The sequence below is a fragment of the Kogia breviceps genome, chromosome 11, assembly GCF_026419965.1.
Source record: "Kogia breviceps isolate mKogBre1 chromosome 11, mKogBre1 haplotype 1, whole genome shotgun sequence".
NCBI classification, from domain to species: Eukaryota; Metazoa; Chordata; class Mammalia; order Artiodactyla; family Physeteridae; genus Kogia; species Kogia breviceps.
In genome coordinates, this window is record NC_081320.1 from 31,682,881 (window position 1) to 31,710,338 (window position 27,458).

Here is a 27,458-nt window from a genome sequence, read left to right on the forward strand (position 1 = left end):
ATTCTGAACTTTTTGTCCGACTAAAAATATAGACTGTACTTAAAAATCAGCAACAGGTATACATAATTTCAGATGTGTTCCTGAAATGCCAAATTTTATACTACAGGCATCATTTGTAGAGCTCACTTTCTTATGTAGCAAATGCATTGTAAAATCAGCACTTTGGTTATTTAAATAACCATTCCAAAAGTACTTGCTTTGTAAACAGCGTTTTGAAGTGAATTCTAAAGGGCTCAAAGCAGGCATTTAAAAATATTATTGAAAGTATGAAACGGCTCTGTTTACAGATTAGAATTTTTGAAGATAATGTTTCATTTTAATGTAACACAAGATTACAGGATTTGACTTGGAAGAACATCCTTAGAGATCATCTTGTCCGACTTGAAATTCAAATCTTGACGAGTATTAGCTAAACTCCAAACCCGTCCGGGCCTATGCATCTCTCTTTTTAAGCGAGACCGGCTGAACACCGGATCCCCTCTCCAGTTTTGGAGCGCAAAATGAGCAGGTTCTCAAAGATGGGTGTAGGTACTTCTAAGAAATCATCCAGTTTGTCCCTCTGGCCACTCCTGTGGTGTCCGGGAATCAAAAATCTAAGTGTTGCTTCCAACACGTTGAGAAGCCACGACCGCTCTCAGTAACGATCCGGATGCCTCACCGCATCTACAGAAAATCCTTTTCCTCATTTGACAGGACATTCCTGCTCCCTAGAAATCGCTCCCTTTGGTGGAGCCCAGCGGTGTCCGAGAGCAGCAGCCGCAACCCCTTGGCTGCCCCCAGTCCTCTCCAGGGCTCGCTGGGTGGGATTCGGCCAAGGGTGGCTTGAGTCACGTGGTGGCGAGGGGACAGGGGAAGAGATCCTCGCCCCGCGAGCCCCTCAGACCAGAAGCGACCCGACCAACCCCAGGCAGGCCCCTTCCTGTGAAGTTAGAGACTCGATGATCCGGCATGGATCTCAGTTCATTTAATGAGCCCCTCGACCCCCCAGCACCCGCCCCGCCGTTCCTCAGAGGCCTGCCTCTCCTCAGGGGTCCTGTATCCCCCGGGGGTGGCGACTGACGACGCTCAGAAGGCGAGAAACGGCTCCCTAAGCCGCTCGCTGGGTCCCTCTCACCCCACAATGCACCGGGGCCAGCAGGAAGGCCGCTCCAACCCCTAATTTTCCCGCGAATTCAGTTCAAAGAGGCGGCAGGGCCCGCGGTCAGCAGCGCGCACGGGCCAACCAAGGTGCGCCTGCGCGAGAAGCGCCTCCGCGTGACTGACGGGGGAATGCGCGGGCCAACAGGCTGGGCATCAGAGCGCCGGGCGGGGGAAGTGAGCTGTCTCCCGAGCGGAGCGGGGCTCTCAGGAGGAGACACTTTTTTTGCCCTCCCTCCTTCCCCTCCCCTCCCCTCGCCTCTCTCGTCCTTCCCCCCTCGGTCCGCCGGAGCCTTCTGGGGCGAGCGGTTGGTATTGCCGGCGCTTACTCTCTGGGGCCGCCCGGCGGGTAGCTGGCGTGGGGGAGGAGGCAGGAACCGCGAGGGCGCCTCAGGAGCACGGCGGTGGGGAAGGGGGCGGCTCGGGGCCCTGCGCGGCGTCCGGGGGAGGCGGCTTCGGGGGTTCAGTGGCGGCGGCGTCAGGCGGCAAATCCAGTGGTGGGGGCTGTGGAGGCGGCGGTGGTTACCTGGCCTCCTCCTCTTCCTCCGTGGCGGCAGCGGCGGGGGCCGCGGTGTTACCGGTGAAGAAGCCGAAAATGGAGCACGTCCAGGCTGACCACGAGCTTTTTCTCCAGGCCTTTGAGAGTGAGTGTGATGAAGGCTTTGAGGGCAGGAATCCCCACTCTTGCAGCGTTAGGGGGCCGGGACACTCGTGCTGGGACCCCCTTCCTCACCGGGAGTCGGTTTGATTCGGGAGTGGAGGGCGAAATTGAGGGGGCCATTCCGCCTTCCGGGGTTATGGCTCGAGGGGGCCCGAAGTCTAGGGCCTTTGAGGGAGGTGGATTGGGGGTCCAGGTGAGGTTCGTGCCTCGCCGAAGATTTACACGCGAGCTGAGGCATGGTGCCCCGCGTTGAGAGCAGGCTGCTTTTTAGGTGGGGAGGTCACAGTTGGACTGTACAGTTGGATCTACCGTCAGATCCCAGGACTAGTTCTTGCTTTCTTTCATGCCTTCCATACTCTAGAAGTACAAGGCTGTCGGTTGTAGGGTTAGAGGAGCCAAATTAAGCCTGTGAAGAGAGGAGTGCAGTAAAATCGACCAAATTGTCATTAGTCTGAAATGCCTTCGCACTAACTTGGTGCATTAACATGGCACCGTTTGATGCTCTACACCTTTCACATCTTTCCACCTGTTTCATGGGTACGTAAACTGAGACAGGCAGTGTTTAAGCATCTTATTTCTCTCTAGACGATCTCGGATTTCTGTCCGTTTGTAGTTGTCTTCATTTCGGGACATTTTCTGATGTCAGTTTCTGTTTTTAAGGTCTGTTTCGAGGGCAAAGCTACGACTTAATTTGGGAAGGGGGCAAGGTGTCTGGAAAGGAGCAATAAAATATATAAGAAATGTCATGACTGTGAGTAAGCTGAACTGTTCTTGAATGAATATTACATCCTGATGGTTTTCCTCTTTGCTTTTGTATGGATGTTGTAATTTGGATGACCTTTAATAGCTAGATATCTTACAGAGACTTGAAAAAACTCAGCTCTACCACTCAGTGTCTTTATTTACAATTTTTTTTGTGGCATATGTTAAGGGCTTGGTATCAGCTGTTCTTGGAAAGATGTATTACATTGTTTAATACCCTTCTTTCATTCTCTCTCATTAGTGCTTCATGAAATTCTAATTGGATTTTAATACAAGGAATTTCGGTTTTTATTGAAATTCGTATGGAACCTGCTTGAGAAAGATTCACATTATTCTAGCGTTTGTTCAATATACTTTCAGAAATCTGGAGAGGCTTTCAGTTGGAAATATGGTGGAGAACTACAGCACAGTGATGACAGTAAACATACATGTTTGCAGCCTTTCTAAAGCATCTCATCTCCTTTTAGTTTATTTGAAACTAAAACTAAACTAACTGAAGATTAAGTGGAAATTTAAAAAATTCTTTCCATATGTAGTGAGAAGACAAATCCTGCAAGAAAGTTTTAGCTGTTTTGCTTTTTTGATGAGTCTACTTCAGAGAGATGAACTGTCATTAAGAGTTAGATATGGTCACAAAACAACTTGATTGTTCTCTAATATTGATCTTAGTTTCTGAGAAGTTTATATGCTTTGATGTATTTACTAATATAGTTAGTCATATTAGGTCATTTTTATACCGCTTTATTTAAAGAAACATAATACTAACAGGTCATTAATGTAACTGCTATTATGGTACTTGTATATAAAATATTTTCTATCTGTAACCTAAGTCCTTTATAACAGATTTTAACTAAACAGCATTAAAAACACTGTGGGAATCTGGTACTTTAAAAATATGTGTTGAGGCAGTATTTACATACTGAGGTAATATTTACACTGAGCAAAGTAGAAACCTGAACTATAACTAGCAGTATTCATCGAAAATTTTAGCTAATTTATGTCTTGGATTTCACTTTGATTATATCTGTATTAGGACATCTATCCAGGTAACGGTTTTTTTCCATTTCGGCTTACTACTGTACAGACTTTTGAAAAGACCAGTTAAAAAGTGAACATTTTATTTTCTTATTTGGCTTCAATAAAGAGTTCCTTTACTGAATCCAACTCCTTCACTTTAGCTACATTTTAGAAGGAGATGGGTTATAAATAGTTTTAATTAAATAAATTAAATGAATATAACTACTTCTTTTCAGTTCTTCATACAGCTAGTTTAAAAATAGCTACCTTAGAAATGCAAGGTTTAAGAACTAGATTGTAGAGAAACTTAAAGTAAATGTAGATGCATTTTGTGAATGTATGCTGTAGATTGAATGTCTTTTGATCTGATCGTGCTTACTTATTTTCTTGATGTAAATGTTCACTACATAGTTTCCATAATAGGTTATGGGTTTATATATTGGTTTATATAACATGGTCTGGGTTGGTATTTTCTTAACAATTTAAGTAATAAGTAAATTTAGATAACTTTGGATTTTGTTTCTGTTACCTAGAACCAACACAGATCTATAGGTTTCTTCGAACGCGAAATCTTATAGCGCGGTAAGTAATCAACAAAATTTACTGATATTATTTTTTTCCTAGAATTTCACCTATTTAATTTTAATATTTTAACTTTTTTTATAGCCAGTATTTTTGCATAGAACTCTTACTTACATGTCTCATCGAAACTCCAGAACAAACATCAAAAGGTACATTTTATGAATCTTATTTCAAGTTGTTCAAACCATGTTAAAATTTTGTTTTAAAGTATGATTTCTAATGAAAGATTAAATATGAAAACTGAGGTGAAAGAGTGAATTGGTTGCAAAGTGATTTTTAATAGTATCATTTCTGTAAATCCCAGTTGATTGCCAGTTTTTTCCTAACAAGTGATTTGGTAATGGAGTAAATGAAGTGATTTTACTGACTAATGTTTTTTACTCTGTGCTAATAGTTATTTTCAAGTTTGGTAGAAGTTGAGGATTTAAGTATTTACTAAAGGGCTCATGGGAACTATCTTTGATACATAAATTTAACAGTTAATGTCTGAATATTTCTTATATGTTCTAACAATAAAGAATTCACTTCTATGAGGATAGGTTCAGAAAGTCTCATTTTATGTCTTTGGTGGTTGTCTTATTAAAAGGGAAATACTTTTGAAGTCAGTAGGAGGAATGTCTTTAAAAACTTCTTAATCTTAATCACCTAGTCTTAAAGTGGAATCTGAAGGTGTCAGAGAGCTTGTTTTTGCTATGTAACATTTAACCGTATATAATTATAGAATGGTAGTTTCTTGTTCTGCACCCATGACTATTTACTGAGCATATCAAGTGAACAACTTTACATTTAAAGGAGGGAACCTCTACTAAGCATTTGGTATTGTCATAGTTTTGACTTAGTAAAACCATTAAGCTTTTCAATAAACTTTGAAACTAAACTCCTTTGGAGACTCCTACTGGTTATTAAATAAGCACCGCTTTTTTTACAGCAAGACATAGTTTAGCTTTGTAGATATATCTAGATGTATTTTGAAGGATTGAAACGTTAAAACTATTTGTCTTCTGGTAATCTTTCTGAATCGAGAGAGAGAGAGAGAGAGAGAGAGAGAGAGAGAGCGAGAGAGAGAGAGAGAGAGAGAGAGCGAGAGCGAGCGAGCGCGCATTGCATTTAAGGGGTGAAACCTGCCAGGTGCCTAAATAACTAGGAAGAAGGTGATGAATTAAGCAGCAGAATTATGTCAGCTCTTTACCTGTCTACTCTATGCCAGGAATCAGGAAAATTTTTCTCTAAAGGACTAGATAGTAAATATTTTAGCCTTTGTGGTCCAGGAAACGGAATTGAGGATATTAGGTAGTATGTAGGTACTTACACAGAAAGAGAAAACGAATATCAACATTTTTTTTAATTGATGAAATTCAAAACATAATAATTGAGTGCAGTGTTTTCTTTTTTTTTCCTTTTCTTTCTTGGGGGGTGGGGGTTGCTGCACGGCTTTCGGGATCTTAGTTCCCTGACCAGGGATTGAACCTCGGCCCTGGCAGTGAGAGCGCCAAGTCCTAACCACTGGAGCCAGGGAGTACAGTGTTTTATAATATGTGCCTACTAGTGAGAAATGTGGGATTCTTTTATTTTTGTGGGGTAGGGTGGGAGGGATAACATTTAGCTAATTGGGATTTAGAGTTACTATTCTCTGTTATCAAATCACTTGCAAATGTTTTATCTGTAAAAACCATTCTTAGCTCATGGGCTGTGCAGAAACAGACAACAGGCTGGATTTGACCAATGGTCCATAATTTGCAGACCCTTGATTTACTCTATAAATCTAGGTGAATTTGATTTAGTAGTAAACTTTTTCTTTAAGTATTTTTAATATGGAAGATCAGTTACCATGTAGAGGGCTTCCCTGGTGGTCCAGTGGTTAAGACTCTGTGCTTCCACTGCAGGGGGCACAGGTTCGATCCCTGGTCAGGGAACTCAGATCCTACATGCTGAGGTGTGGCCAAAAAAAATTGTTTTTTAAGTACTGCAGTTATCATCTAGAATGCTTCCTGATTTTAATTTTAAAATGATAAAGTGTTTTCAGAATAAATTTGAGTTTAATCCATAAGTGTATTAAAAATATACATCATGTTTGTTTATTAGACTATTTGACTGCCTCATTGTGGGATACATTTCTGTTGTCTGCTAATGAGTGGAGGCAATTTCAAAAGCATGGCAGTAGAAATGAACTTTCTTAATTTAGTACCCCTTAGGTAAAAAAATTTCCTTTGGGACAGTTTTGAAGCAGTTTGCCAGCCAAGAAACATACATTCCATTTAATTTACTTCCATGTAAAAATGCATTAGGAATCACTTAATTCTTTTGTTGTATGCCTGGCATATATAAGACAATAAGACTGATTTTTAACAAATTATACTACAACTTAATATCTTCAAATGAACGCTGTCCTTTTCAAAGTAAGTTGGTGAATTTGGAAGGTGATGAATTCAGCCCAGCGATTGTGGTCTTTGTTCCAAATGTTTTTGGAACTGCTTTTACAGAATTGCTTTTAGTACAATCCCTTTGCTCAGAATGTTTTTGGAACTCCTTTTGTACTGTTACACAACAACATCATATTCACTGTTGGAGTACACTTATCACTCCTTTTGAAGTTGTACAAGCAGGTGTAACATTAATCTGATATATTTGTTAAACTTGCCTTTTACTTTAGTTGCACTTCATAGAGGTATTCAGATTCTGTAGCCTGACACTACACTGGCACAGTGGAAATACTGGTGAGGACAACGGCGTCTTTTATTGAATCCATTTTAGTAGGTTTTATGTAAGCTGTTTCTGAATCCTCCCCCGAAAATGTCTTGAATTTTAAGAATATTCTCCTTTATGATGACCTTTTGATAACTATTTCCCTTGTTAAATCTGAGCTACAGTAGCAGTACCTTTCTAAAGAAACAGAAATACTTGGTGTTGGGAGGTGGGGCTGCTTTTGTATAGTTGCCTATACAGTTCGTTTTGTTTTTCCTAAGGAATGCTGGGTTACCTGTATGATCTATTCAAATGGTTGTTAATATTCAGTTTTCCTATGTACAGCTGCATAAAGTTGGAAGAGGTGAACCTTGTGACCTACAGTCTTAACTTTTCTTCCTACAGACAGGGTTTCTTCTTAATCATTACACAAAGATAAACATATTATTCTAAAAAGTTTTCAGTAACTTTACAACCCTCCTCAGTAGTACATTTCAGTATTTATACTGAAAAGTTCTTTGTAACTAGCCTAAAAGAATCCTACATTTTTCTTCTTTCTTCTCTCTTATCTATGGAGATTGAAAATGTATTGCCTGCCATCCTTCATAAAGAACTCCTTACTGTGCTTTATTGGGGGAAACTTTAATATTGAGATTTTCAGTAACTCTAAAGGTAAAGAGAGAAGCTTTTTTTATAAAAAAGATCTTTTGTTAATGGAGGCTATTTATTCACCTGAAATATAGATCGTATCAATTCTGCTCTTCCTATCAGTGTTTTACTACAGTATATTTACATTAACATTTCTCTACTGATAATTTTTATTATAGTAGTTGAGTACAATAGCTGTTTTTGAGGAATGAGCATATTAGTAATTTCTAATATCTGAATTCAAATTTTATAAGAATACATGAATCTTTCCAAGTTCTATATTTGAAGAAAATATATGAGTATAAATAGAAATATTTGTTTCCAATTAACATATTTGGGTCTAATTGTTCAGCCTCTAGAAAATGTATATAGTAGAGCACCTTAAGAACTAAGATGAGGCTTGTTTTAGAATCCATTCATTCTTTTTTTTTTTTTTCCAGTATGCGGGCCTCACACTGTTGTGGCCTCTCCTGTTGCAGAGCGCAGGCTCCGGAAGCACAGGCTCAGTGGCCATGGCTCACGGGCCCAGCCGCTCCGCGGCATGTGGGATCTTCCCAGACCAGGACACGAACCCGTGTCTCCTGCATCGGCAGGCGGACTCTCAACCACTGCGCCACCAGGGAAGCCCTAGAATCCATTCATTCTTAAATTGCTTGCTAAGGGTGTGGTTATTCTTAATATAAGCTTCTATTTTATTGGAAATTACTTTTTTCTCTTAAAGTTGTTAAGTTAAAAGCTGATAATTTTGTTATGATTTGATGGGTATGTCCTTTAAACTTCAAATTTTTTTCGTGATGGTGACAACCATCTCTTTAAAATGACATACTTAACTTTAGCCATTGCTGCTAATCTTGGAGGATGTTTTACTAACTTCATATTTGTTTTATGGAATATCCATATTTGTCAGGTTACTTAATGGAAATACAAGTGTTTCAAAATATACATAATTTGCATTTGTTTGGCTCAGTCCAACAAATGCTTGAACACCTACCAAGTATAAGGCAATATGCCAAGCACTATGTGGCTTTCCTTGAAGAAAACAAATCTCTGCCCTTCAGGAGCTGATAATCTAGTAGAAATAAAATATTTATGCAAGTTTCACGTTTAGGAGACTAAATGTCAAAATAAATGTAAGCCAAGTGCCATAGGTGGGGAAAAAATCACTCTGGTTTGGGAATAATTACAAAAGGTTTCGTAGAAAAGTTAGCATTTGAGATGGGGCTTGAGGGCTTGTTTGCTGTATTACAACATAACACTGTCTCGATAGTATTCATTGTTATGGCTAACCATCCCATAATTTATCTTATTATAAATAAAATCAGATCTCCAACTTGCCTATTATAGTGACAGTAAAGTATAATCTGTTTGTTTTTCCCAGTTGAGAAGTGATTATTTTGTTTATCTGTCTCTTCCAGGAAAACATTTAAAGTTGATGATATGTTATCAAAAGTAGAGAAAATGAAAGGAGAGCAAACATCTCATAGGTAAGATAACCTAAAAGTTTACATGAAGTGACATACTTGAGGAAAGAGGAAAAAGTACAGTGATCATTTTCCTAGTGATCACCTCAATATTGTAAGGAGTTAGAATGAACCTTAGACCTCACTTGGTCCAAACTCATACACAGATCAGGGATTACTTCTGTAGCATCCCTGGCAGAGAATCAGTTCTTAAGCCTCATCTTGAATATCTCTAATGCTGGGAACTCACTGTTTTCTAAGGCAGTTCTGTTCATTATTGTTTTTCTCTACTACCAATTTCTTGCATTCTGAATCAGAGTTTCTGTAACTTCTGTATTTAGTGTTAATCCTACTATCTCCTCTAAAGAATGATGGAGACTCATTTTTTATGGTATATGCTAGGTACTGTGCCAGCTGCTTCACAACATCACATGTCTTCTAAGTAATCATCTACAATTCTGAGAGAGGCTCTCTCTCTTTTTTTTCCCCATCTTGTCCTTGCTCTTATTTATAACTTTCAGGCAAAATATTCTTAACTTTAGTTTATATTTGAAATATGTTTATCACATGATAGTTTCAGAAACCTGGCCCTTTGGATGGAACCTTCTTATTGTCTGTTTTCACATGTGTTACCCAGAACTAATCCCTAAATGTTCTGACTAGCCTAATATCTGCCTAGGCTACACAGTATGCTTCCCTTCCTCGACAGTATGCTTCTATTTGTTCTTTCATATGAAAACTAAAGAAAGTTGAATATTATTCTAAAGAGAAACAGGGACTTGGGTGGTATTTGTTTATTCATTGACTACTTTTAGGAAGAATGTAGAACTAAAAATACTGGATTAAAAAAAATGGAATTGGGAAAATTGCCACATGGATTTTTCTTTTTCTCTTGAAGTTTTAAATCATATCTTGCCAGTTTAGATAGGATGTACACTGACTTAATGATGCTTCATTTATACTTTCTCATTTTTGTGACTAGTATAAGATGTCATTTTTCAATTGCTTTTATTTTAAGTTTGCCTTTTCAATTAGGTTATTTTACTGGAATTTTTTATTGCATTTTAAAATTTTTGTATCAGTATCTTGCAGTCTTGTAGGACTGAAGTGTAATTTATATTTCCATATCTAGGCAATCTTGATTTGTAAATAGACTTTGATAGTCCATTCCCAAATCTTTACCTAATCTGTTATTGCCCAAGGAATACCTTACAATACAGGTTTATAAAGACTGAGAATATTCCCAGCGCATGCACTCTCTATTCTTTGCTTGAATTTCTATTCCAGATCGTTGGCTGTTTACCTACCCTGGACAGAGCTTTTGGGATCCTCAGGGCCTTTTTAACTTATAAAGTATAAAGCTGTAGTCAGAACCTAATGTGACATCCTCACTTCTTTTCTTCTAAACACCTTAATAGTTTGCCCTCCAGGTCTTTCAGGGCTCATGTGAGAAGGAAGAATGAACCAAGAGGAAGAAAACTTGACCCTTTTCTTCATCTTCCCCATCAGGGTTCTACCTTCATCACTGCTAAACCTTACTACTATCTCATTGTGACCCTGGCTTTGATAAATATTACAGAACTTCCTTGATAGTGTGTGTTGTGAGGAAGATAGATTATACTGGTCAGTTCTCTCTGAATAATCACTCACCCAATGATTATATTTCTTTCGACCCAATGGGTTCAATAGCTAGGCCAGTACTATAACAGGGGTATTGTTAACCAACTCACAGAAACATCAGAGAGTTGCATAGAATTCCTGCTTGTAATTTTGAAAAGCAACTTTTTCACTCTTTAGGATCTAGCTGGGACCAGTGAGTTGGTCATTTCAACACCCAAGATCTTTTTTATTTCAAACAGACCTAACTGTTAGAGCTGACCATGCTTATTTAATACCCAGTGAGGCACTTTAGGCCCAGGAGGTACTGAGTTACTGTACTAGGTGCTTCAACCGCCCCCCTGGCCGCCATCTTTATGAATGTCTCATTGTTGCTCCCCGAGTCACTAAAATTAATTGAGAAGTTGCTTCATTTTAAGTTTACCCCTAAGGCCCTGTATTATTAAATTTCTTCAGTGTATTTCTCATCTCAAATTAGGCATAATTGGTTTAGTAGACCAATAGGTCTACTAAACTTATCACATAGGATTGTAAGAAGTTCTCTAGATACCAGTATATAATGCCAGCATTGTAAAACTTTACTTGTAAAATCTATGGGCAAATTCCCTGAGAGAACAAAATAAGCCTTTGTTGTTAATTCGTAGATGTTAAAATCTTAAATCACATACACAAAGGTATTTCCATGTGTATGTTTATTCTTTACCATCTCAAACATAGAGATCTTGTTCAGTTTAATTGGATCCTGGGTCTGTTCAGTAGCTACTGTCTGGATGTCTCCCACTGGAACTCATGTTGTTTTAGTACTTCCACAGTTTTAATGTCTCCACTCTCAAACCCAATGTATTTCATTCTCAGAGTTCCAGGAGAATATCAAGATACCCCAAATTACTGTAGTACTACAGCCCAAAGCTTAGAACAGTCAAATGCCTGACCTGTTTATGACAGTTGTAGTGACTTACAAACAAACCCAAATTCCTGGCATTGTCTGTACAAAATAAAGTTGGTGTCCCAGGATCTCTTTTGTGTTTTATACTCTAGATCTATATTTGTCTTACTTGTCTCAGATAATGGCAGAAATTTATTAGGGGAAGGAGCTGATAGAAAAAAGAAACATGGGACATTTCATGGTTTTCACTTCTTTAAGGTAACCATTTGTGACAATAGACCAGAATTGCATTTGTAACCTTAAAACTCAACCATAACACCCACCAACTATGAAGATTTTTTCTTTTCTCGAACAGTGGCTTCTAAAAACTCCACAGCAATTAGCAAATTTTAGAAATTCATAGTGGTCAAACTACTTGACCAGGTTTTTCACATAGTCTAGTGACCAGACCTCTAGTCTCCAGGTTTTTCCTAATCTTTCTCCTTGCTCTTTTGGTGTGGTTATGTATATTTAAAATATCTTTATTTTCTTTTTAGAATTTCTGATGTAATGCCTTATATTCTGTCTTCTCCGTCTCTTGTTTCTGGCATGCCAGTATATTGTGGGTTTTGAGTTTATTTTGAGTTTTGACCAAGCGCCATGGTTTATTGGTATAAATCTCTGATCTTTCTGTAGTTTTCTGTTCTAGCAGGATCCCAGGGGGTCTCTTGGGCTATTAATCCTACCAGTTTTGGAATTCTCTAGTCATATCTCTTGTCTTCTAAGTGCATCTCCACTGACTGAAAGGTATCATGAAAAGATTTCCAAGTTGGAATTGCTTCCAGAAGTATTTCCTGTGGTCAGATTAGAAGCATTTCCACTTAATCATTTTCTGTTCCTGGTCTACTGTTAGTAGCTGGAGAAATCCCCTCCAAAGGTAACTGAACTAGAACATCTACTAGATATATTTTCAAACCTATGTTTTTAGTAGGTTGATAAGGTAAAGTACCTTTCATCACTTTTTGTTGTTGTTATTACAACCTAAACTTCTGAATTAGTAATCTTCCTTTTATCATCTTTTTGTACTGTAACAAAGTCTGGGATTTTTTTCTGGGATTCCCATTTCCTCAGTGTACCATGTCCCAGACCCTATCCTAAGTCCTAGGGGATATAATAATGAGCAAAACAGATGAAGACCTTGCCTGTATGGAACTTATTGGCATTTAGGAGAAAAAGACGTCATTCCAGAATAATGGGCTTGATGCAGTCACCAATTCCTCAGCTTTATAATACATCACAGCATGACATGTAACAGTGTAGATGCCAAATAGCTTATCATCACACTTGGGCTATTTTGAGGTGATACAGCTGTGACCCTAGAAATGAAGCCTTACACCTGCCACTATCAGATTAATGTGTACAAATTCAAGGCCCTAATCTTGGTTTCTTTCCTGCATAAAAATGTTGGTCCTCCTGTGGCATCTGGCTGTTCTTAAAATTTGAGTTTCCTACATGAATCTCATCGCAAAATGTTAGTCCCTTATGAATTTAAATTTACTCAACCTTATTCTGCAGACTTCTTTAGAATTGTCAGGTACTTGTGTTTAGACTCTTATCCCCAAATTTCACATTCCCCCTCCAGTTTCCTGTTGCCATATTGCTTGCTTCCTAAGATACAGATAGGGAACACATCAGGAAGAGGAACCAAATCCTTATCTGATATCTTATCTTGATCACCTAAGCTAGATCCTTTGCTGCCTAAAACTAAAGAGGCCTGACCTTGTTTGTTTCTTCCCTTCTCATTCCCCTCTTCTGATCCAGTTTAACCAATTAAGATGTGGACACAGTAGCAACAAGAGAGGGAAGAGGGTAAATCAGAAAGGGAAAGAAAACTGCCCTTTTTCCTTGGACTCAGCCATCAACTAGGCCTCATTGTTACATTTTATTCTAGGTCCATATCAAGAGTGTTTACTTTTAGGAGGGGAAGGAGGAGGGGAAATTGTGCATAGCAAATCACATTCCCAAGTTTGTTTTTTAAGTTGGTTACTTGAAATTTGGAATTCCTTTTCTCAAAGAAATGTTGTAATGGTGGCTGAATGTCCTTGCCGTCTTTTTTTGTGTGTGTGCTTGCCATCTTATTTAACTTATAATGTAGCAATTAAAACTGTGTCTCAGACCATCCTTTGGTGACCTTTTTGTTTGTTTTTAATTTCCAGTCTTTTTTGGATGGATACTTTTGTAAATGTACTGATCACATACTTGGATGTTATGTCAATGTTAAATTTTTATGAAAGTGGTTAAAGTCTTATTCTCAACTTCTTGCCGTGTTGTGGAATGGTAACAGTATCCCGGATGACCTCAGTCTGCAGACCACGTTTTGAATAACACTAATTTAAAATATTTTCTGGGGTAGATCAATGCAAGGTATTTCTGTCATTTCACAGTTGGAACTTAGAATCGCATTCCCTATAAAAACAATGTAAATAATACTATAAGTACTACAGTATAATGGGTCCTGATCCCTGACCTTAGAAATCTTATTACTCTAGGGAGGACATCATTATCCTTTTGAAAATCATTTGTTGAGTGCCTTTCTGTAAGACACTGCTAGGTGCTAAGGACACTGATATGTCAAGAGAGAATGTGTGTGAAAAATTGTGACAAAAAAAGTGGTAAATACAGGTGCTTGTAAAGGAAATTAAGCTCTGGGATGTTTGGGGATGGGTCTTTGTAGAAGAGGGAGAGGGTATTTTGATGGATTGTTTAGTATTTTATCCAAGCCTCACAATCTTGAGAGAGGTTATCTCCTCATTTTATAGATATCAGGTCACAGCTAATAACTGGAGCCAGAATTCAAACTTGGATTTTGTCATCCTATTCTACTTTCCTATATATGGCTTTAGAGGTAAAAAGGAATGGGAACCATATTACAGACAGCGGTTAGACAAAAGATTTCACAGTTGGGGACCCATTAGAAAATTGGAGAAAGGAATGATTCATACAAAATCATTTTAAGAAAATTTACCTGGCCTTAGTAGGTAGGTTTAACTGAAGCAACTAAGAATAGGATAAACTGGTTGGGACTAATGGATTATCTTCTAGCAAGGAAACTGTAGAATATTTCTCTCTTTCAGTTTTGTTTTGGAGTTTCACCAATTCTGCATTGTTAGGTTACATTTATGGAACAGTTTTGATAGGAAAATGCTAATTATCTTTTAGTAAAATGGCACGTAGATTTCATAGATGGTAGATATACTTTTTAAAAATCAACTTTGGGTATAATTAATATTCAATAAAATACACTCACCCTAAGTATATAGTTTGAGTTTTGCCAAATGTATGCATTCGCACAAGCATAACCACAGTGAAGATATAGAACATTTTCATTACCTTGAAAAAGTCCTTTGAGCTCCTTTACAGTTGATCCCCTTAATGTACTTTTTTTTTGAGGTATAAATGATATGCAGTCCAGTTCACTCTTTGGTATATAGTTCTGATGCATTCAGTCAGGTAACAACCACTACAATTAAGATAAACCCTACAGATTCCCTCATGCCCCGTTTATAGTCAACTCTCCACTTCCTCTGTGTTTTTGAAATGTATCTGATACGTGTTAGAAAGTAAGATACATGAATTAACTGTTTTCAAGAATCCCATTTTAGTTTCTTGATACTTAAGTTATAGTTGCTGTTCTTAGTTTTTCTTTTCTATGTTTATGCTTTCTAACTCTGCTTGGACCCTTACACTTCTACTCTACCATAGTCATTTTGTTCTCTACTGATATCCTAGCATACTTTTCTTAGTACTGTTCTAGAAATGCCCTTCAGGACCCCCACCTTGTAGTTTTTTTAAGCATACGCTTTCATGGATTACCTCACTAAGAAAATAGAGGTATCCTCACATCTTCTGTTGAAATATCTCACTTACCTCCTGTTTCTCTAAGAAGAAGAGTCCTGGGCAAAGTTACAGAGCTAACCTCTTTATAACATGTCCTCATTTCCAGTCATTACCTGTTCCTTAACACTCACTTGCCTCAAAGTCTTTACATAACTCTTCCCCTCTGATTATAAGGATGCGTAGATTGTCACCATCATTTTAAAAAAAACACAAAAACATACCCTTTATTGATCCTTATTGCCCTTTTACTGCTATTTACTTTGATTCTTTAGTAAGTTTCTTGAGTAAAAGTACTGCTTCCCTTTTCCCAACATCTGTTCTGGAAAGTTATGAATGGTTCCTGATCACGAGATAGATTGCTCTTTTTCCAGTTGAAAGGTACTATAAAAGCCTGTTGATGTTTTTGTTTATTCTATCCCAACTTACTAGTTTTTCCACTGGTAGTAAATATTTTTCAAAACAAAAGGATCATTATAGTTTATGCTTCCTTTTCATTGCTTCTAAAACTAAAAGTGAAAATGACAAGTTGAAACAGTAAATTACAAATCTATAGCAGATTTGTGATTGTAATATTTCATCCCTAATTGAAGTAGAAAGTGATGGTTCTGCATCATTTGTTAGGAGGTTGAAATTTCGTAGCTTGAAAATACTCAAAAACTTTTGCCTGGATTCAGCTACCGTTTTGACGGGTGGGAAGGGAAACCTGTCCCCATTTTATAGGTAGAACACTGAAGCACAGTAAATTATCTTGCCTCTTATTTGGTGGTTTATTTTTTTCTGCCTTGCTTCTTTGGTGTTTTTGTTTTTATTTGTGTGTGTGTGTGTGTGTGTGTGTGTGTGTGTGTGTGTGTTTAATGTGTATAGACACACTGTATTGGATGTCATACTTAACAGGGAGAGCATGGGGTCATGGGATTGAACAGAGTTAAGAATTAGGCAGCCAAATATTTATATATTAGCTGAAGTAGCTTTGATTTCAGTGTTATATTTTAAAGTTTAGGTTATTTTTATTATAGAATATTAAAGTGATAAAATTTTTTTGTTCTGTTTAGCTTGTCAACTCATCTGCAGCTTACATTTACTGGTTTCTTCCACAAAAATGGTATGTACTTAAACATATTGGCATTCTAACAACAAAACACCTTTGTGACTGAAAAAAATTGCGTGTAAATTCAGAAAATTATATTTAATGGAAAAGATGTTGATGTTGATAATTTAATTTCTCTTTAGTGGATTTCTCCAACAGTTTCAATTATTGCTTTATTTGGTCAATGGTGGGATATGGAGGAGGTAACTTGCAACTCATTAAACTTTAAAAGTAGTAGTTCTTAAATTTTAGTGTGTGTAGAAGCATTTTGACAGTTTGTTTGAAATACATATACCTGGACCCTACAGGGACTCAGATCTAGCAGGGTTTTGGTGGAGCTTAGGAGTCTGCATTGTAATAAAGCACCAAGGTAATTCAGAAGTAGGTTGTCTGAGGAACAAGTTTTAAGAAACTCTGGCATTAAAAAAAATGTGTCAATATATATGTGTGTAACTGAGTCACTTTGCTGTGCAGCAGAGGTGGGCACAACGTTGTAAATCGACTACACTTCAATAAAAATAAATAAATAAGAAACTCTGCCTTAAAAGTTTTTTAAAAATTGTAGGTAGACTTTATACATAAGGTTGTGTTCATCGCCTTGTTTTCTTATTGCTGTCTTGCTGTCTATTTAAGTTTTAAGTAGATTTTTAAATTATTAAAATAATCAGTGCTGTGTGGGATCATTCTTGAAGGTAAATGTTAGCTTCATCTGGCTCATATCTAAATAGATGAAATCCCAGCTCTTACCGCTCAACCGTACCTTTTAGGGCTCTAAGTATCACAGTTTTAAAAATGCTGTGTAACATTATCTTACCCAACTGAGAGCCATCATCTTTCCAAAGATTGTAAGTAGAAAATAATGGGAAGGACTTGTAATGAAATTCAATTTCTTAGATTTTTGTCATTTTTTTATTTCCAACGTTTTTCAAACTTTAAATTATAAAGACTAATGATGAGAATTGTAATTAATTGCCTTAGAACCTGGAATAGGTGAAGAGTCTCCTGAGTAGAGCCCTTTCTGCATAAACATTTTGAGTATTTTTAATACAATAATAAAACAACTGAAACAACCACTGCTACCAATGGGATATATCAATGTGTTAGATATTATATAAAGAAAATTATATAGTCATAAATGTTACTTCATTAAAAGAGGTGAAAGCATACTGGGTAAAGTTTCCGTTGGTTTCAGAATGAATAAAATGCCTCTAGGCTTGTCCATCTTAAATTTGTGTGTGTATCCTTTAATAATCAGGTAATGGAATAAAACCTTTATAAGAAACAGGTCAAGTTGGTCATCCTTGGTATTGTTTAGTAAGAAACAAAGTTTAATAATAAGCAGAATGGTTATATTAGAACAGTTTGATAACTAGTCAGGTTTTTAATGTAAGAAATTTGAAGTCTGGTCATATCTGTATTAGCAGCTAATGTAACTTTACTTATAGTTTTGCCTTACATCTGGTCTATTTAAGTAACCTCAGTAGCATTTTCATGTTTTTTTCCTCCTAAATCATTTATAATCATCTTGTAGAGATCATATTTCTAATCACTCATCATACTTTGTCTTCTGTGATACTTAAAAAGTACATGAACTCTAATACTTTAGAAGCTTATAATTTGAATTTTATAGGTTTGTTTGCCCTTTGTTCTCAGGGACTTCTATAAAACATATAAATTATTCATCACTGAAATCATTGATGGATATTAATCGAATAATATTTACTAATTAATATTATTTAATTAATAGTAATTGAATTTACTTGAATTAGTTAGTTGAAATTAACTGGAACATGGTACGATAAACTTCTTTCCCATCTACATGGCAAAAAAGTTCAAAAATTGCACAAATTCACTTAAACTTTATTTTCTTGATATTACTGAAGTAAATGAGAAAGTAAACTCTGTTGATACTTCTATTTCCAGAAAATAATTTCCCATTGTAACTTTGAAATGAGTGGAAGTTGGAAAGAAGCAGATATATTGCCTCCTTTGTCTATTCAAGTTATATTTGTAGTTTTTTTTAAAGAAATAATATTTTTAAGAAATCAGGTTAGAAAAGCAACATCACAATCCCTAAAATATGATTATTTTTTCTTTTGTTTTTAAATGAAGACTTTTGTTTAGCAATTACTACTTGAGACTGCTTAGAATGAATACACAAAGATTATTAGGGTACTATTTTCATGGTGAGTATTGTTCAGAGAGTATTTTTTGTTACTGCATTTTAGATATTCAGTTATTTTTTGGTATATTAAATTATTTTTATCCTGGCTGCAACTTTCAAGAGACTGATTGAAATGTATTTTATGTATATACCCTGAGTAAGAAGAATGTTTTCAAGTAGAAAGAAGTATTGTCCAAAATCTCAGAACAAAAATTATTTTATTTCTGTATATGTTTATAGATTTTTCTGTAATATATAGAGAACTATATAGAAGTGTACATAGTAGTTCAATATATTAGGAACTTAATGATGAATGATTAAATATTAAAGTTTTTTGGACTATTAATGCCTTTGGGATTAAAGACAAGCTGTAGGGAAGTATTCTGGAACCTTAATTTGCAGAAACCTTTGTTAGAGTTCATTGATATAGAGAATATAGACTATTACTTTAAAATTAAATTTCCTAAACATTATAAACCAAGAGATTTCCCTAGGTAGTAAATAATATCTTAATTTTTGCTATCCCATTTAGGCATGTAAGTTTTATGTTTAATATTTTTTGAAAACTTTTTTTAATCCCTTTGGTTATAAGTTTCGATCAAATCAAAGAGCCTTTTAAGTTTAAATATCTGAGCATTCAAAATGAAATGAAATATGTAAAAATAGTAACCAGTTCAATTTAAATGTATCTTAAACTAAATAATTTTTCTGATAGATTTTAGAAGAAGGAAAAAAAATTTTAATGTTTATTTTGTGTGTTACCTCGCCTGAACTATTTCATTTGTGCTTTCTACTAAGAAGCCTTAACTGTATTTGTCAAATTTGAAACTGATTTTGGGAAACAGGAATGAGTAAACTTCTGAGAAGACTTCACTATAGGAAGTCTTTTTTGTAAATTCTCAGACTTCTTAGGAAAATGAATACTATTTTTTTAAAAATAGATTTTAATCATTTCTCGGCCTTTTGGCTAAGATCAAGTGTAAAATAGATTTTAAAGTATTGATTTTCTATTTAGATAAGCCATCACAAAATTCAGAAAATGAACAAAATTCTGTTACCCTGGAAGTCCTGCTTGTGAAAGTTTGCCACAAAAAAGGAAAGGTAATGTATAGGATGCTACTGGTAGATGAAATGGAATAATTTTTTTCATTGAATATGTTTATGCATATATATTGTTTATGCATATAAACCTTAAAAGCTTTTAAATATGTTGATGGCTGAATTGTAAAACTGATAAGCTCTTTTGCCAACCTCCCATATCTTCATGTTTTTTTCTAATCTGGCTATAGGTATCTGCATAGAACCTTCTGTTACAGGAGTATGACAGTGAAGGGAAGAAGCTATCTTTTAGCATCTTAGGACATAAATTCAGTTGATTCCTGCCACTTCAGCCTCTTAGCTTATTTTTTGTAGCTATTTGTACACATTAATGTTTTAAATAAGGTCTAAGAGAGAGTTTTTCCCAAAAGGATTATATTGTAACACTACTCTCAGGCAAAGAAATTTCTGTTTCTAGCATTATCAGCCATTAACTTATAAATATATTGCTTCAAGTTTTTATTTATAAGATGAAATCATTTCACCGTCGAAACAAGTATTATGGTGGTTAAATTTCTGGGCAACCCACCAAAGCCAACAGAGATACTTTTAGTAGCCTTAAGTCCTTGGGTATTTTAAGAATGGGAGGGAATTCCCTGGCGGTCCAGTGGTTAGGACTTTATGCTCTCACTGCAGGGGGCCTGGGCTCCATCCCTCATCGGGGAAGTAAAAGCCCACAAGCCATGTGGTGAGACCAAAAAAACGAGGAATGACCTGTATAGAGGTTCTGATTGCTCATGCTCTTCCAAAATCAATCACAGTAAGGTGATATGGTGAAAACTGTGCTAGAGCATTGGTATGGAATAGACCAAGGTGATGGGAGACAGCAGTGTAAGTACATATTAAAAACTCTATAAAGTTAGCTAGTAATACTCCACGCTCTCACCCAACACCCATACACAACAAGTAGTGATGTGAAAATTCAAGATAATATTATTATTTAGACAAAAAAATGTGCCTGTAACTATAGTATGATCCTTTTTGTGTTTAAAAAAAAGTAATAGGCATACATATTTTCTTCAGAGGATAAATACAACCAATTGCTAATATTAGTCTTCTCTGGAGTATAAGACCCGGGGAGGGGGGTGGAGGCGACTTTTATTTTTCTCATTTTATATTCTTGTAGAGCAGAATTTTAAGACCATAAGCATGTATTCTGTTTGTTTTTAAAAAGAAGTTACCTAAAATATGTACTATATTTTCTTGTTAAAAAGGTCTTCTGCATCTTGCAATTTTTCAACTTTGCTCTTTCGGCATAACTAGTTATATAATTACAGAACATTACTCATAAGATGATTAATGTTACTTCTTATAAACAATTATTTAAATATATGGATTTACTATTTCTCAGTGTTTTTGACAGTGGGGTTATTGTAATAATCTTTTTTCATTTCTAATAGTCCTATCAGTCATTTTGTTAAAATAGAATATTTAAGGGGAAAAGATTAATTTACATGAGTTGTAATATTTTAAGCATGGTTTTAGTTCTATATTTCTAACTTAAAACTTTCTGATGACCATCAGCTAAATATTAGATATACTATTATATCATTGTTTTCATTGTATTGAGGATATCCTCAATTAGGCTAATATTTGAAAGATAGTTGATCCAAATTTTCTTTTTGCTTCATCACAATTTTCAGATGTATGGTTAGAATTTTAGCATGCCATTTGGAAATCACGGCCTATACCATATTTCCTATAGCTGTGATTAGAGGTTTTATTGTAATTCTTACAATTGCATATGCATAAATAAATATAATAATCTTTGCCTTTGCAGGATGTACGTTGTCCAATAAGACAAGTTCCTACAGGTAAAAAGCAGGTGCCTTTGAATCCTGACCTCAATCAAACAAAACCTGGAAATTTCCCGTCCCTTGCAGTTTCCAGTAATGAATTTGAACCTAGTAACAGCCATATGGTGAAGTCTTACTCATTGCTATTTAGAGTGACTTGTCCAGGAAGAAGAGAGTTTAATGGAATGATTAATGGAGAAACCAATGAAAATATTGGTAATTTTTATTTTAATAATTTTACTAGATTTTGTTGTTGGAGATTAAGGTGATCAGTGAAAATGATTGAACTAATCCATCTTCATAGTATTCGTAATTGTGTACAGAATATTTCTTTTTTTAGTTATTTTCATAATTATTTAGAGGGAAAAGTGGTACAGAACTAGAAATAAATGCATGTGTTCTAATAGCATGGCCTTTATTTATTTGCAAATCTCTTATAGTCTAATGAGATACTTAATTTTATGGTACATTGGCCTTGCTCTTAGACTTTTGGCTATTATGTTGTACTAGGTATTTAATCTGTAAAATTCTCATTGTTGTATGATGAAACATTTCATGCAGCAAAATGAAAATACACACACATATATATATATATATATATATATATATATGTATATATAAAACACTGGATGGAAAAGACTGGTGTTTAAATTAGTCTCTCAGCAAACAATGAATTCATTCCCCCCTCAACATTTTATTGTGAAAAATTTCATACATATGGAACAGACAAAAGAATTTGGTAGTGAGCACCTATCTACCCACCACTTAGAGTCTACAGTTAACATACATCTATCCTTGTATCCTCCCAACAGTTCTGAATCCACCTTTGAGGTAATCATTCAAACAACATATAGGTGTTGGGAACACAGAGATGATTAAAAAGTCCAGTCCCATCTTCCAAAGGCTCATAACCTAGAGTATGGAGATAAACATAAAATATAATTGCAGCTAAATGATATGTGGTATAATAGAGGTATTTGTGAAGTTCAGGGGAGAAGCAGCTTGGAAGAAATAATCTTTGAGTCTTGAAGTATCCTTTGAAGTTCCTGGAAAGTAACCATGAATGAGGAGGGTTTTTTCTCCTTGCCTAGCAATAAAGATCATTCTGAACAGAAAATAACATTTGCAAAAATGTGGAGTTAATAGTGTCAATGAATATCAGGAAGTAAGGACATACACATAAGGTTGAGACATAAAGTTGAAGAGTGTTTGGATATTATTATATTGCAACTTAAGTTTATTTGTACCTCATTTGGGATAAATGTAGTATGTTATGTGAAGGGACTATATATCATAAATCTGTTTTTGCTTGAATATTTGATTCATGAGAAATGTTTGTCAAATTCAGATGTCAATGAAGAACTTGCAGCTAGAAGAAAACGAAATCGTGAAGATGGGGAAAAACATTTGTTGCACAAATGACAGTATTTGATAAAAACAGGTAATGTTGATGGACAAGCAAGGCTCCCATGTTTTAGAAATGTTTTTATTTTGAAGCAGAATATAGTGATGATACTGTTTCTTTGCCTTTGTTTCTCTTTATTCTTATGGATGAAAAAACAAATTTGCAAATACTGAACTTTTGTCTTTATCACCTAGAAAGCAATAAACGCAGACGAGGAACTATTTGAACGGCTCAGTTAAGATTGTTCATTCAGCCAGTATTTTCTGAGTGTGTCCTCTTTGTCAGACACTGTTTTAGGCAGTGAGAAGGCAACAAAACCCCTGCCCTCATGAGCTTAACTTCTAGTGGAGGAAATAGACACCACCCCCCAAAATTGTATCAACTAATGTCACTTAGTGGGAATGCTGTGAAGAAAAATAAAGAGAATAAATGGTGGTTTTGTAGAGAAAGCCTCTGAGGAAAGGTCATATTTGAGCAGAGACCTGAATAAAGTGGGCCCCATGCAAATCTTGAGATTATGTATTTACTAGAGTTAAGGAAGAAAAGTGTGTGAAATCATCGTTTGGCTCTGTGTGCATTTGGCACAGGGTAGCAAGGAGCACTTGGATTTATAATCATCTCTGCAGTTTTCAGTTGGGAATGAAGCATCTTAGTGCCAGTAAAAGAACCTCTGGGAAGCAAATACAGTATTCTTTTTTGATAGGGTTGAAGGGTGAAACTTATAATATGTCATGATTTCTTGTCCTAGGCTGCTCACTGGTAGTTAACACAGTCCACCATCAGGTATAGGAGAAAGAGCCAAGAAAAGCAATGAGTGTGTTTCTCCTGCTCTTTAAAAAGTAACTTGTTGCTTTAATGTAATCCACTTATTAGCCACTAGGGTAAAGACAGGTTATAGGGCTTTTAATGGGAAAGCAAAGGTGATTAGGAATAATGCCATGGATTTTGCTACCATATTGTCTTAGAATATATCACTTAATGTCGCTTAATGTTACCAGCAGAAACCAATATAGTGTTTTTTTAAAGTCAGAAATTTGAATGTAGATCAAAAATTTAAATGGAGAACAACAGAAACATATATGCTAAGAGATAGGGGTTGTGTCTGTGGGAGAAGCAATTAGGCTGTTGTTGCACACTGGGCTTCATCAGTGTTGGTAAATGTTCTATATATTTTAGGCAGCGTGAGGGTAAGGGTACATTCTTTTAAGAATTCTTTCTACCTTCCTTGTATTAACATATTCCTTGTACGTTAAAACAAAGAAACTGCTTTTTAAAAAAGTACCAAGAGGAAATCATGGGAGAATTTTCCCCAAACTTCTTTTGAAAATTTCCAAACCTATAAACATGTTGAAAGAACAATGCAGGTAGTAATACCCGTGTACCCTTCACCTAGATTCATCAGTTGTTAACATTTTACCACATTTGCTTTATTTGTGAGTGTATTTTTGTGACAAACCATTTGAGGGTTAGATCATGACGCTGGATTTCATTCCTTATTCATAAACACTTCATTCAGCGTGTATCTCCTAAGAGCAGGGACATTTCCCTCCATAACCACAGTACGCCTATCATATTCAGGAAATTTAACATGATACCAAAAATACAGTACTCTCTCCCCAGTTTCCTGGATAATGTCCTTTTCTGTTCCCTACTCACCCCAGTTAAGGATTGCGATCTGTCAGTTGCCATATCTTTTCAGTCTCCTTCAATTTGGAACCATTTTCCAGCCTTTTTTTTTTTTTTTTTTTTGCCTTTTGTAACAACACTTTAAATACAGGCATGTAGTTTTGCAGAATGTTTTTCAGTTTGGACTTTTGTGATTGTTTCTTTATGTTTAGATTCAGGTTAAACATTTTGGGCAGGAACACTCATTGGTGATGTGTTCTTTGTGGACGTCACAGACACAGCTGATATTAGGTTTGATCGCTTGGCTAAAGTGGTGTTTACCATATTTCTCCATTGTAATGGTCCCTTTTCACTTTAATTAATTAATATGCAACCTCTGTAATAATACATGAAACTGGATAAATATCCTTTTTCTCCCAACAGTTATTTTTTAACGCAATAGTTTAGCATCCATTGATGATTCTTACTTGAATAAATTATTCTATGGCGGTGGCCACATGGTAACTTTCTATCAGTTCTTCCATGTTTGGTTTGTTGGCATTTTTCTGTGAAGAAGAACGTTCCTTTTCTCAACCTTTTTTTAAATCAGTATGGATTAACGAATTCCACTTTTATTCAGTCTGTTTTAATCTATTGATGTTGCTATATTAATGCTCAAATTGTCCCAAATTTGGTGAGGAGGAGCCCCTCCAAGCAGGCTCCTAAGTCCCTTTGACTTGTTTTTATTTATTTATTTTCTTGTTTTCTGCAATATTCTTCTAGATATTCCAGGCTTTACATTCTCCTTTTCCTACCTCTGCTCTGGAATTGGCTGTTTCTTCAAAGGGTCATAGTTCTTTTCAGTAGAGGAGAAGTATTTGCCAACCAAGATCTGAGGAGTTAGATGTTTTAAAAATTCTTTTTATAATCTCTTGAGAAGCTAAAGTCTCCTTAAAGAATGACTAAAATTCAAAAGCCATATTGAAAGAGTATGAAATATGGAGTGAAATAAAAAAAAAAACCTTCTTCTGAAAACAAAAACACCATCATAAGCCAAGTCAAAATAAAGATAACAAGTCAGGAGAAGATTAATTTCAACTCATAATGTATAGATAGATGCCTCATTCCTTTAATATAAAAAGATTATACTAAGTAAAAAGAAAAACACCACAGGCCAGTAGAAGAATGAGGAAGGGATATCGTGAAAATGTTTACAAGAAAAGAGAATACATATGGTTTTTAAACAACTAAAAGGTAAAACATCTGAATATAAAAGTACACTGAGATGTCATTTTTTCACTTAGCAGTTTGACAGATATCAAAAAACTTGATAAAGCACTGTTGATGAGGCTGTGGGGGAAAAGGCCCTCTTCATAGACTACAGGTAGGAGAGTACATTGGATTGTAGCTATCACATGTTCAGCCATAAAATAGAATATTATGTAGCCATGTAAACATGCAGGAGGAAAAAGTCCTTTCCATTTTAGAAGTATACTAATGTATTACCTATTCAAATTAGTAAATAAAATTATCTTCTAAATTATTAAGTTGAACAGCCTTGTTGATAAATTATTGAAGTAGAATAAATTCAGTAGCACAGCATAAAGACAAGAATTCTTTTTTTCTTTTTTCTTTTTTTTTGCGGTACGTGGGCCTCTCACTGTTGTGGCCTCTCCCGTTGCGGAGCACAGGCTCCGGACGCGCAGGCTCAGCAGCCATGGCTCACGGGCCCAGCCGCTCTGGCGGCATGTGGGATCTTCCCAGAGCAGGGCACAAACCCGTGTCCCCTGCATCGGCAGGCGGACTCTCAACCACTGCGCCACCAGGGAAGCCCAAGACAAGAATTCTTAAGGCTCAAAATCATGCGGTGTTAAGAGCCAGACTTTGGAGACAGATTGCCTAGATTCTGTTGCTAGCTCTGGCTACTTACTGTGTCATCTTAAGGCAAGTTATTTAACCCTCTCTATGCCTCAGTTTCTTCTGAACAATGGAGTAATAACATCTACTTCATAGAGGTGTTGGGAAGATTAAATGAACTCTGTAAAGTCTTTAAAATAGTGCCTGGCATATAGTAAGCACTCAATAAATGTCAGCTAATACCACCTAACAGAATTTCTCTAAGACTGATGAAGAGATGCCAGATTCTTGATATACAATTAATTATTGAGTATGGTTGAAGAATGGTATTTAGGTTAGTAGTGTTTAATTGTATGGAGAAAATAACATAAACTATGTATACACACACAGATATGTACACACACATTAAAAGTATACTGTGAGTATGGGTAGAATTTCATCGATTCTTTGATTCAACCAGTATTCCATTTATTCATTCACCTATGAAATGTTTATTGAGCACCTGTATGTGCCAGGTGCCCCCCAGGATCTTACAGTTAATTAGTTTACTGGTCAAGTATAAAAGTCAAGAATTCTAGTTCAAGTACTTACAGTAGTTAAAGATAACAGAGACCTAATTCTTAGCTGTTCCCTAAAGCAAGTATTATAACACCGTTGTTACCTTGTTTTTAAAAGTATAAAGCCTGCGCACATGCTTTATACTTAACATTTAAAACTTAGCAAGTTTTAAGACCTTAGGCCTATTATACTTTAAATGTTTAAAGTTATATCTGAGTAGCTACAGTAATGAAATAATTCTCTAGTAATAATTATCAGTACAAATCATTAAAATTTCTTTTGTCAGGAATGGAGTGTAGGTATATCTTTAAGTCTTGTTGGGCATGTAAGCTAGTTTATAAATTTAATAAGTGCTTTTTAGTATAAATCTAAAGATGTAGAATTTGTGTACTTACAATAATAGTCAGGTTACTTTAAAGTGTATGTGTTTGTCTAACAGGCGCTTACAGCTTTTAGATGGGGAATATGAAGTAGCCATGCAGGAAATGGAAGAATGTCCAAGAAGCAAGAAAAGAGCAACATGGGAGACTATTTATGATGGGAAGGTATGGACTACTTAG

The 27,458-nt window shown here is 35.9% G+C and overlaps 1 protein-coding gene across 1 annotated transcript; it reads left to right on the forward strand.

Annotated features, from left to right (window-relative positions):
* The first annotated feature begins 649 nt into the window (after positions 1-649).
* LOC131765801 (polycomb protein SUZ12-like) lies at positions 650-27,458 on the forward strand. Its single transcript, XM_059079673.1, is given in 13 exon segments — positions 650-800; positions 1,011-1,072; positions 1,177-1,314; positions 1,430-1,781; positions 4,111-4,163; positions 4,244-4,308; positions 8,905-8,973; positions 16,381-16,430; positions 19,595-19,680; positions 21,458-21,689; positions 22,822-22,869; positions 22,872-22,914; positions 27,338-27,458. Coding segments are annotated over 13 exon segments (1,470 nt in total).